The 11,830-nt window shown below is 59.0% G+C and overlaps 1 protein-coding gene across 2 annotated transcripts in view; it reads right to left on the bottom strand.

Moving 5' to 3' along the window:
- Nucleotides 1-5,911: 5,911 nt before the first annotated feature.
- The window catches only part of KCNJ12 (potassium inwardly rectifying channel subfamily J member 12), a 43,819-nt gene continuing 37,900 nt past the window's right edge, over nt 5,912-11,830 (bottom strand). For both annotated transcript variants that reach the window (XM_017950429.3, XM_003912474.5), the window contains exon 3: nt 5,912-10,403. In XM_017950429.3, the coding sequence (XP_017805918.1) occupies nt 9,046-10,347 (1,302 nt within the window). In that variant the 5' untranslated portion in view covers nt 10,348-10,403 and the 3' untranslated portion in view covers nt 5,912-9,045. The remainder of the gene's footprint in view (nt 10,404-11,830) is intronic.

The following is an 11,830-nucleotide window of genomic DNA, read 5'->3' as shown; positions in this document are numbered from 1 at the left end:
GTCCCCCACCCCGTTCACAGCTTCCATGGACACACGTGGGACCCACAGCAGGATGTGGCGGGGCCTAGATCCTTCTGCTCAGCTGCTTCCTTTGGGACACGCTTGTGGTGCCAGGTGTCGGTATCCTCCCTTCTCCCTGCTCAGGACGCTTCCATCTCAGGGTGGGCCACGGCTTGCTTGCCCCCTCACCAGGTAAGGCACAGGTGGACCACTTCCTTGTTTGGGTGATTACTAGTAAAACTGCTATAAACATCCACTTTCAAGTTTTTGTGTGAACATGAGTCTCATTTCTCTTGAGTAGTCCCTAGTTGACAATGGCGGGATCGTCTGACAAGTGTATGTTTAACTTTATCAAGAAACTGCAAACCAACCTCCAAAATGGCTGTGCCTTTGTTTGCATTTTAGAGCATCCAGAGAGGCCATCACTCCCCGCAAGCTTCTCCTCGCTAGTCCTCCCCATCCACCTGGCTGCTCCCACCCAAGTCCGCAGACCAGCCTGGATGCCGCAGTGTTTCCTCGGGCCTCTTCTTGGGCTGCACACTCAGCCTCCTACCCTGGCCCCAGGGCCCTCCTCCCTGGCCTGCTTCCTACATGGCAACAGGAATGATCCTGAAAAGTCAAACATGTCAGGGGTCTTTCTTGCTCCCATCACACTTGGAGTCAGCAGATCCCAGCCCAAACCCCAGCCTATTCCTCCTCCCTGGCTCTAACTGGCCCAGCCCCACTGGCCTTCCCTTTCTCCTCCAGCCACAGAGCACCAGTCCAGAGTTGCCCTGCCTGGGAAGCTTGTCCCCCAGATCATGACAGCAAGAGAGGAAAGCTGGTACTCAGGCAGTGCCCATGTGCCGGGCACTGCCACAGGCGGTTGCCTACTTCTTACCCGTGGCTTTATGATCACCAGCCCCATTTTACACAGGAGAAGACAGGCGCAGAGAAGTTAGTGCAGCCAAGGTCTTCAGAGTCCTCAGATGCCCTCTCTGGGTGGCTCCAGGACTAGCATAGGGTCATGCCCAAGAGGACCCCTAGCTTTCATTCCCTGCTGTTCACTTGTCCGTGGCATTCATACTGTTTATGGCTTCTGGGCCAAGTGCAAAGGGAGTGCCCTGTATTGACCATGAAGTGAAACCCACGACCCACCATGGCAGCCTCCAAACAAGTGCAGGGCGAAGGCCCTTGGACTGTCCTGGTGCTCCGTAGAGAGCACCCCATCCTCCCTCAGGCCCAGAGGACTTGGGGGCAGGGGGTTGGGGTGGGCAGGAGTGCTCTGACTCTGAGGTTCAGTACCAGATTCAAGAAATTACTCTGGCCCAGCCCAGCCCCTGTGTTTGAACTCCCTCAGGGTCTGGGGTAAGCCTTGGGGCATGTACATTGGGAAATGAGAAGCGTTCAATCTCAACGGCATCTCACTCTTAGAGTTTTGCAATTTCTTCCTTTACAGACAAGGGTGAGCAGTGCCCAGTGATTGCTATCCTGTCGCCCACAGATCAGGAGGCATTCCCACGCCCTGTGACGTTGCTGGCCTCCTTGGGAGGGGCTACGTTCACCAGCCAGGGATGCAGGGGCCATCAGCATGTTCATGAGGAAGTAGGGCCATTGGTACACCACCAATGTATGTGTTCATATTTTGATAACTGCATTTCAATAAAACAGATTTCCTTGGAAACTCTATGTGTTTTACTTTTCGCCTTTTGAAATGTTATTCTGACAGCACAGTGGATCCCGGTCGGTGGGTCCCTAATCTGAGGCTGGAGTTGCTTGTGTGGCCCACTCCCCAGCACCTCTGGCATTAGCTGTGCAGAGGAGCCCCTGGGACCCCTTGTGGACCCTGTCTCTTCCTGCTCCCGGTCACTGGTGGTTACCTCCCTACCCTGCCCTGCAGCAGGGTCTCCGGCACCCCAGGGATGAGCCCACACTGCACCGACTCTGGCTTGGAGGTCCTTTTACATCTTGGAGCAGCTAAGGATTTACTGAGCGCCTACTGGGTGCTGGCGCTTGCAGTTCTGGGGGCTGGGATCCAGCCATGGACAAAGCAGAGCAAAAAGTCCTGCTATCAAGGGCTGACATTCCGGGGTAGGCAAGGCAGCCACGCTGTGGCTATGGTGGAGGCCAGGGAGGGTCTGGGAACAGGACTGAGGCTGGGCCCTGCACAGGGTCCTCAGGCTCTCAGTGACCCGCCCACCCCAGCCAAGCCTGCTGTGTCCCACCGCAAGGTCTTTGGTTGTGCCTGTCCCTCTCCCTGAGAAGCACTTCCCCGTGTGCCTGGCAAACACCCACTCATCCCGCAGATCCCAGAGGAACTGTCACTTCCTTTGGGAGGTCCCTGGTCCCTCCAGCCAGGCCTCCCTGCCTCGGACGTAGCCCCTGCATGTGTCCTGCTGGAGCCCAGGACCACGATGCTCTGTATCTCCTTGCTGCAGTGGACATCGTTGGGGCCACCCAGATCCGGATCCTGGGAGGAGTGCCCGTCTCCCCACTACCTTTCTCTGGAGAATAGTCCTGGATCCATAGGGGCCACCTCCTCTCCCAGGGTGGCTGCAGACAAGGGCTGACTGATGAGCGCAACAGCCGTCCCCCCCCCCCCCCCCCACCCCACCTAAGGAGGACAACCCCTTGCCCCTCTTCACACTCCTCAGAGTGCCAGACAGTGATGGGCTCCAGTGGCACCCACATTCCTCCTCAGCTCCTTCCTGCCCGGGCTGCTCCCCTGTCCCCTATTCTTCCCCTGCACCAGAATCCCCACTTCTAGAGGACTCGGGCCCAGACTGTTGCTCACCATCTGCTGGGCCTGGCTTCCTTCCCACCTGGCCCCTGACGCCCACGGTGGTGGCTCATAAATACTTGTTGAAGGAATGAATGGAGCTCTTGTTCCGTAGAGGGAAACTGAGGCCCAGTGTTGGCCAGTCATAAACACTTAAGGGCAGAGTCCAGAAGCCAGGCCATCCAGGTCCCAGTCCAGCTATGGGTGAAAGGGGGGCCACCTTCTATGTTTTCTTGGCAGCACGGAGGAGAAAAGCGGGTGGAGTACTCAGAACCTTCCATGGGCTCAAGTCGCCTTCAGCACAAAAGCCCTCACCGGCTCTGTTCCTGGTTTCCAGTTCCAGCTGCCCCAGGCTGGGCTGCTCTCCCCTGGGCGTGGCCGGTGGCTGGGCCCCAACCAGGCTGGGTCAGCGAAAAGGGGGCCTCAGGTGGTAAGACCTGTAGAGCCCTCTGTGTGGGAGAGATGCCTGCAGGGCCCACACTCCCCATCCAAGCACATATGGAGCTCCTCCGTGCCCTGCTCCTGGCGATGGGCACCATCGGGGAACGAGAGACAGTCCCTGCCCTGCAGAGCTCGCAGCCTGGTGAGGGCAGCAGACAGCAAGCCTGGGGGTGACGGCTGCCTCCGGAGGGAGCATCTGCCATGCCTCACACTGGGTCCGGGAAGGCCTAGACTCGAAAATTGAGGGGCTGGATCTGCTAAGACCCGAGGGGAAAGTGTCAGGCAGAAGGAAGGCATGCACGAAGGTCCTGGGGTGGGGGGCCATGTGGAATGTCAAGGAACTCAAGGGACAGGGTGCCTGCAGCAGAGAGGCAGGAGCGGGAGGGAGAGCAGGGAAGGGTGTGCTGCACGGGACGGGCTTGCAGAGGTGAAGCGGGCTGGGAGCAACTGGGATTTTATTCCCAGTACTGGAGAGAAGCCAGGGAGGGTTTCAGGCAGGGGGCTGCAAGACCTGATTCTGGTCTCTACTAGAAGATACAAAAATCTAGACCGGGCGCAGTGGCTGGGCGCCTGTAGGCCCAGCTACACTGGGAGGCTGAGGCAGGAGAATGGCGTGAGACCCGGAGAGGCGAGAGCTTGCAGTGAGTGGAGATCGCGCCACTGCACTCCAGCCTGGGTGACAGAGCGAGACTCCGTCTCAAAAGAAAAAAAAAAAAAAAAAAGAAGATCACTCTGGTGCTGGGTGGAGAGTGAGCGCTGAAGGGGGTGAGGTGTGTCCTTGGGGGCCCCCACTGCTGTTGGGGAGCACATGGGCAGCTCTGATCTGGGCTGTGATTCCTCCCGAGTTGTGGGGGTCCTCTCTGCAGATTGGTTTTAGGAAGGGCAAAGTGGAGATGAGTCCAGGGCAGGCTCCAGCTGGATCATCCCTCCACTGGCCGAGACCACAGCTCAGCCCTGGTCACCAGCAGGTGGAGGCCCTGAGGTGTCCAGTGCCCAGCAGGGTGGCAGCATCTGGGTCAACTGACCCAAGGGCCCAGGGCCTGGCTTAGATCCCAGCTTGAGGAACTACACTGTGAGGGCCTCGAGCAAGTCCCTTTGCTTCTCTCAACGAACCTCCTCTAAAACATGTTAGCAGGGCCTCTGAGGCCTGCTGACAGGGGCCAGCTCAAGATCAAGGGCGGGGCCTGACAGACCTCAAACTTCAAGTTCACAGGCGCTCAATGAACACTCACAAGCTCTCCAACCCCATGCCAGCTCTACCCGTTTTAAAGCAGATTCTGGGTTGAGCTCACGTCATCCCTGGAGAGGCAGGGAAGTGCACAGAAGTCATGCAGACCTGGGGTTAGGCCTGGGCTGTGTGTTCCTGCTGTGACCTTGAACCAGAGCAGCGCCTCTGCGTGTCCCTCAGGAAGGCGGGCAGTGCCAGTGCAATCTGACTTAGCAGGAGGCAGGCACCGAGGAGCACTCACTATGTCAGGGTTCTTTCTCCTCCTTTCCAACAAATCTGCCAGCTGGCCATTCTTATGAACACCCCCTTTTTGCAGATGGGGAGACCGGAAGGGGAAAGTAATTCACTGGCGGTCCCCCAGCAAATGAGTGGCCTGGATTCTGACCCAGCGTCCTTTGCGGCATTCGCACAGCCAGGACAGAGCACCTAGAGACTCTATGAGAAATATTTGTTGAGCACCAACTGGGGCCAGGGCCTCATGCCTATCAGTCAGGGCCGTGGGAATGGCCCGGAGGTCTTGAGTGGAGTGGAGACAGACGCCACCGTGTTTTGGCCCCAGTTGGCTTAGATTCTGCTACTGGGGTCTCAGGAGGGCTCCAGAGTCAGACAGGAGGTCCCCACCAAACCAAGTACCTCCAGGGTCCCCCTGTCACCCCAGGTCCAACCCAAGGGAGCTCCCACTGGGAAGCCTTTATGACCCTCTAGGCCCTAGCACCCAAGCCCCTTCTCCACGTTCTGCCATGCACGGCACCATCACCCGGGAATGACTTGGGCAGGGGATTCTTATCTGGGGTTGTCTGGAATCATCATCTGAATCCTGTAGAAAGAGGGTTCCCCGAGTCCTTTGCTGACGCAGAGGAGTGGAGAACTCTCCACTCACATAGTTTGGGAAGGGAACGAATTCTCTCCCCACAAGTCCTTACTGAAGACCTTGGAGATCTGAGCCTGAGCTTCAAGGTACAGATGAAAGTCTAGTTTCCAAAAAATAGGCCATGTGTGTTCCCCCACCCCACCCCAGGCTTGTCTCGTCACCTCAGTGGAGACACCAGCATGCTCTGAAACTCCTCAGCCCCTGCCTGCTACAAGCTGGAGCAGGGCTTCCCCTCCTGGGAAAGGAGTTGCCCGTCTCAGGTCAACTGAGGAGGTCAACTGGGGCTGGGGAGGGCGCTGCTGTAACAGCAGGCTCCCAGCACATCTTTGTAGAAAGGAAGACAAGGCGGGAGGCTCGGCCCCGCCACCTGGGAGGGGTGACATCATGGGACAAGCCCTGTGTGCTTGCTGGAGACCACTGGGAGCTGTGAGGAGGCTGAGTTCTGTTTCACCTCCCAACAGCTACCACCATCACCCATGCCCCACCCTCACCCATGAGGAAGCCCCAGGAACCCCCAACCCCAAGGCAGAGGCTGAGGAAGCCGGGCGGACGCCCAGCACGCTGTGGAGCCATGCAGGGGAGCTTCAGAAAACACATCCCGACACAGGGGACCTCAAAGAGATCAAAATGCATTTAATGTGGTCTAGTCTCATCGCCTACGTCTTTAGATACTGCTATGTATTGAAAATAACATGAAAATTCTCCAGTTTCACCATTTAAAATAATTTGACATTCTTTGACCTCACGCAGGGCAGACACCCTGTACAGGGGCCTCCCAACAGTGGCTCCTCCCCGCCCCCCAGGACCCTCTGGGCGGGGACCAGGCAGCACAGCACCAGCAGAGGCTCAGGGGGCGGCCACCGTGCTCTGAGCAGCAGGCACAGGCTGCACACAGACACACACTCAAGTACACGGGTTCACATGGGCACACACACAGCCTCCTACACACAAGCCGGATGCACACGCTCACCTCCAGGTGCCTCATCCTGGAACACAAGCTCCGCTCAGGCGCAGACGTGCGTAATCAGGGCAGAGGGTCGGGGACCGTGGGGTTCAACTGTGCCAGTGCCCACCCTCATGGGTAGGTGCCCACCCTCACAGGAAACTTCCACACGGACACACCTGTGGGTAGACAGACACAAAACCACCTGCATACACACACACACGTATAGATCACATATCTGTATTACTAACCCAGTCATACACGTGAAGAGCCGAGTGTGCGTGTGTGCGCCACACATGTATGCTATGCAGGCTCACACAGGCACATGCCTCCACACACACACTCCCCAGGGGCCAAGTCTTCCTCGCTCCTGGCTCGTCCCATCCGCCCTCCCGCTTCAAGTGCACGAAAGAGGGAGACTATTTTGGTCTTTAGCACAAGCAATAAATAAATAAATAAATACAGGGGAAGGAAGAAAGAGGGCAGGAGAATCAAGCATCTGCCTGCCTTTGGGGAGACGAGGTGCTGGGGCTGCTCTCCTGCAGGGTGGGGGCTGGGAGGCAAGGGCACAGACCTCCAAGAGGGCCAGGGGGTGGGCCTGGGGCCCCTGGACTCAACTCTGGGTCAGGGGAGTAGAAGGCTGCTGGCTCACTGGCCCTGGAAGGGCACAGGCCCCTACACCAGCACCAAGTGACCAGGGTCACCACTGTCCCTCAGCATGGCCATCAGGGAGGTGAAGGGTCAAGCTCTCCGCTGCCAACTTCACCCCAGCACCCAGGGCTAAGGCTGAGAAAGCCCCTCAGGCCTCGGGGCCAGGCCTGGGGGCAGGAACCGGCTGAGGCACCCCCGGCAGACCCCGAGAGGAAAGAGCTGTCTCGACGGAATCTTCTATGCCAGAAATGCGTGTGGGGCTGAAGCTGGGGCAGGATGCTGAGTCGGGCCTACTCCAGGGTGTAGGGGTCAGGTGTCTTCACTTCCATGGCCCCAGACCTCGGGCTGAGTCTTCAGCCGCTGAGGAGCGGAGGAGGTGGAGGGAAGAGGCAGACGCCCCCACCCCAGGCCCCCGGCCCCTCTCTGCCTCCCGCACCCCAGCTGCTCACTGCATGACCCCCTCTGCTCTCTGCCTCAGCTTCCTCACTTGGGCCAGAGTCCTTGGTGCCTTCTGGCTCTGAGCTGTCTCCGGGGCAGAGTTGGAGCAAGAGACACATCCTTTCTGATTACCAACTTCTGGAGAGGTCCGACTAGAGAGCAGGTTTTCCCCGCGGTCCTGGGAAGGGCCTGGCTCCATCACGGACCTGACCCAACCAGCTACCATGAACAGCGGTGACAAGGGGACCCCAAACCTCTTTGTGATGAGGGTGCCACAGTGCCTCGACCTGGGGGAGGGTGGTGGAGGAGCGACCCCGGAAGCCTCGGCAGGAATTCTGTTCCGTGGCTGGTTTCTGATTCAGCTTTGAATGGGCGTGGCACTCCCCGGTCATCCCAGTTGATGGGAGGGGGTGATGAGTCCTCTCCTTTCCTAAGATCTTTCCTCTGCCATTCAGCGCTGACCAGGGCCTGGCTGTGCCCTGCCTGGACTCCGCTGTGCTGCCCCAGGTGAGGGAGGGACACGACGTGGTCCTATGGCAGGCAGACCTGGCCCCTGCCACCTTCACAAGGCAGACAGAGGGGCTGGAGGAAATTCAGCAGTGGAGGTATGGGCGGGGAGGGGTGGGACAGGGTCGGGGAGACGAGCGAGCCCAGAAAGAACAGGACAACCCGGAGTCTCTAAGGCACGACTCACACTGTGGGCCCGGTGGGGACAGGGCTGCCAGCTTCCTCCTAGCCTGGGATCCCGACTTCCCTTCCAAGGAGCCATCCCGGCCTATGGCTCCTAACCACCCCTCGCTGTGGAAGGGGTGGAGGCCTGGACAGAAACGGAGAGAGAAGCAAAACAGGAAAATCGAGGGTCGGGGAAGGAACCCTCGAACGTAGGTCCCATGCCTGGCCCTGAGACGCATCTCTAAGGTACAAAGTCAAACTCTAAAAGCTCAAACCAGTTTCTTCCCAGCCCCCACCCACCACCCCAATGACAGTAGAAAGCTTTTATTATGATCATTAACATGGTCTGGATTTTTCTATCACAAACGGAGCCTAGCTGGTTCGTGAGCTCGACGAAGTGCAGTCCCAGAGCACCCTGCTTGCCCAGGGACCGCGGTGCCCACACACACAGGGAGAGGCCAGTCCCACCTCGGGGAACCCTCTGGAGCCTCCAGCCAGCTGCTGCATCCTGGGAGACCCATGGAATTCTAATTGTTCTTTTTGCCCCCTGTGAATTAAAAAATTTTTTTCAATTGCATGGTAATTTTTTTTTTTTTTTTTTTTTTTTGTAAACAGTCTCACCCAAGCTAAGGTCGAGAAAGCTGAAACCCGGTGTTTCTCCCCAAGTTAAAAACCAGCAAGGAGCACCGCAGCCGGACAGCCTTGCACAGCAGAGGCTGGGCCCACCGTTGAGCTGAGCTGCTTCCCCGCAGGCTGCAGCTCCATCTTCAGGCAGAAGCCCTGGCCCCCGTGGCCTGGCCCCCCAGGAGGCCACTTCTTTGCCCTGAGCCTGCGATAGCCTCTGAGGCCGGGGGCTGCCGCTCTGGCTGCCCCCTCTCCGGCCAACCTTCTGAGGCTGTTGCAAAGAAACATAAAACGACTAAAACGCTACTGAGTCTGCAACCCAGGGCACCGGGCCCGTTCTGCTCAAACCCGGGGCCCCTGAGCGATGGCGGGGCCTCTCCCCGGCTGGGGCTGGATGCTGCATGTTGGCCAAGGCTGGCTCAGATCTCTGACTCCCTTCTGTAGGGCCGCTGCTCCAGGGCCCCGCTGCCAGCCTGGAGTCTGTCAAAGTCATGCCTGGCCTGGGGGCTGAGGCCGTCCCGGCTTCGGCCGTCCTGGTCTCCGTCCGCCTCATCCTCCTCGTCACGGCTCAGGAAGGCCAGTTCGTTCTCGTAGCAGAAGGAGTTGGCACTGGGCAGCAGGAACTTATTCTCCACCAGATCCTTCGCGCTGCAGCGAGGCGTAGAGGGCACCTCATAGGTCTTGTGGAAGTGCGAGTAGTCGATCTTGTACTGGTTCTTCTCCTCAAAGAGCACGGGCTCGAAGCGGTGGCCCCACAGGATCTCGTTGGCCAGGTAGGAGCTGCGGGCCTGCGTGGTCATGGCTGTGGCCTCCACCATGCCTTCCAGGATGACCACTATCTCAAAGTCGTCTGTCTCCAGGTCCTGCCGGCTGATGCCGAACAGCGGGCTGGCCTCGTCAATCTCGTGCAGGATGGTGATGGGCGACACGAGAAAGATGCGGTCCAGGCCCTTGTCGAAGCCCACATCGATGTCGATCTGGTCCAGCGGGATGTACTCGCCCTCCTCGGTGACCCGCGGCTTGATGAGCTGCGCGCGCACATGGGCCTCCACGATGTGGCTCTTGCGCAGGTTGCCCACGCGCCACATGAGGCAGAGCTTGCCGTCACGCAGGGCCACCACGGCGTTGTGGCTGAACAGCAGCGTCTGCGCCCGCTTCTTGGGCCTCGCCATCTTGGCCATGATGGCACCGATCATGAAGGAGTCGATGATGCAGCCCACAATGGACTGGGCCACCACCATGAAGACGGCCACCGGGCACTCCTCCGTCACACAGCGCAGCCCGTAGCCAATGGTGGTCTGCGTCTCGATGGAGAAGAGGAAGGCCGCCATGAAGCCATGCACCTGCATCACACAGGGCGTGCGGCCGCGGCCCTCGGCCGGCTCCAGGTCACCGTGTACCACAGCGATGACCCAGAAGATGACGCCGAACAGCAGCCAGGAGGCGAGGAAGGCCAGCGAGAAGATGAGCAGCATGTAGCGCCAGCGGATGTCCACACAGGTGGTGAACATGTCAGCCAGGTAGCGCTGTGACTTCTCGTCCATGTTGGCGAACTCAATGTTGCACTGGCCGTTCTTCTTGACGAAGCGGTTGCGGCACCTGCGCCGCGTGTGCACCTTGCCGTTGCCGAAGCCGTTGGCGCCTGACATGGTGACCAGGTGCAGCCCGTCCTCCTCCGATGACACGATGCTGTAGGGGTTGGCCCGGCTGGCCGCGGTCATCCCGCGGGTTGGAGGACCCTGGCTTGCCCCCAGGCTACCTCCAGGCAGAGCGGCTCCTGCAACAGAGAGGAGAGCATGTCTGGCTGGGCTGGTGGCTCCAGGCTCCTCCACTCCCATCCCAGGGCCCCCAGACATGACTGGAGGACACTTCCACCCTGATTGACCCATGAGTGCTCTGGTCTTGCCTAAGCCAGCTCCCCACTCCACCTTCCCAGTGCAAGTGGCCGCCCACTTTGTCCCCCCAGCAACTCCAGCCAGAAACCTCAGTTCCACACCTCACTCCCACACTGAGGGCTCTGAAGAGTCTATTTAGGATCCGACCCTTTCTGCCACCCTCAAGGCCTGAATCTCACCAGTGCCTGCCCAGCCAGTTCGGGGGACACCATGCCAGCCTCTCTGCCTCTACCCGTGGCCCCCCAGTCTCCATGCCAGCCATGGAGAGCCTATGGAAGCTGAGTAGGTGCCTGTCCCTCCCCTGCTCAATGCCAGAGGCTCCCCAGGACATGCAGGACCTGCACAGGGAAGCCCCTGACCCCTCAGACCTCACCTCCCAGCCTCCTCCAGCAGATTCCCCTTCCGACCGCAGCCCCTGGCCCCAGGCTGTAACTCAAATCCACCCTGGACACCCTCCCCCAAGATATCATGCCACTGCCTCACCACCTTGGCACCAGAGGTCTCCCTGTGCCCCAGGTAGACCCATGTCCCATCCCCGCTATAGCCACCGCACTGCCCTTTCTGAGGGCACAATGGTGGCAGCAATAACAATGTAGCCGGGGGCACTCACCCATCAACCCCACCCTGAGACCACCACTCCCCAAGGGCAGCACGTTTTCTTTTTCTTTTCTTCTTCTTTGTTTTTTTTAAGACTGAGTCTTGCTCTTGTCACCCAGGCTGGAATGCAATGGTGCGATTTCAGCTCACTGCAACCTCCGCCTCCTGGGTTCAAGCGATTCTCTTGCCTCAGCTTCCTGAGCAGCTGGGATTACAGGCGTGCGCCACCATATCCAGTTAATTTTTGTATTTTAAGTAGAGACGGGGTTTCACCATGTTGGCCAGGCTGGTCTCGAACTCCTGACCTCAGGCGATCCACCTGCCTCAACCTCCCAAAGTGCCGGGATTACAGGTGTGAGATGTTTTCTATTTTGCTTCCTGTTGTCCCTCCTAGGGCCTAGAATGGGGCCTGCCACCCCTGTCACCACCCACTTTGAATACCCCAAGCTGGGTCCCACCACCCTCCTGATACCCACACGCCCCAACCTACAGTGTCCACCCACATGCCATGCTTGCAGCCTCTTGATCACCAGCAGTGCCAAGGAGGGTCAGATCTGGCACCCAGACATGGGCGCTCCCTGGCTGACCTCAGTCGAGGGCCCTCCCCAGCCCCTGCTTCCCATGTCTCTAAGGAAGATTGCAAGGCTACCACCCTGGCATCTGGGCAGTGTTCAGGGGTGTCACCTGTTCCCAGGACCGCCCTCAGCTCACT

This window comes from Papio anubis, chromosome 17 (assembly GCF_008728515.1).
Source record: "Papio anubis isolate 15944 chromosome 17, Panubis1.0, whole genome shotgun sequence".
NCBI classification, from domain to species: domain Eukaryota; kingdom Metazoa; phylum Chordata; class Mammalia; order Primates; family Cercopithecidae; genus Papio; species Papio anubis.
The sequence above is the reverse complement of the archived record's forward strand: the minus strand, read 5'-3'. Positions and strand labels throughout refer to the sequence as shown.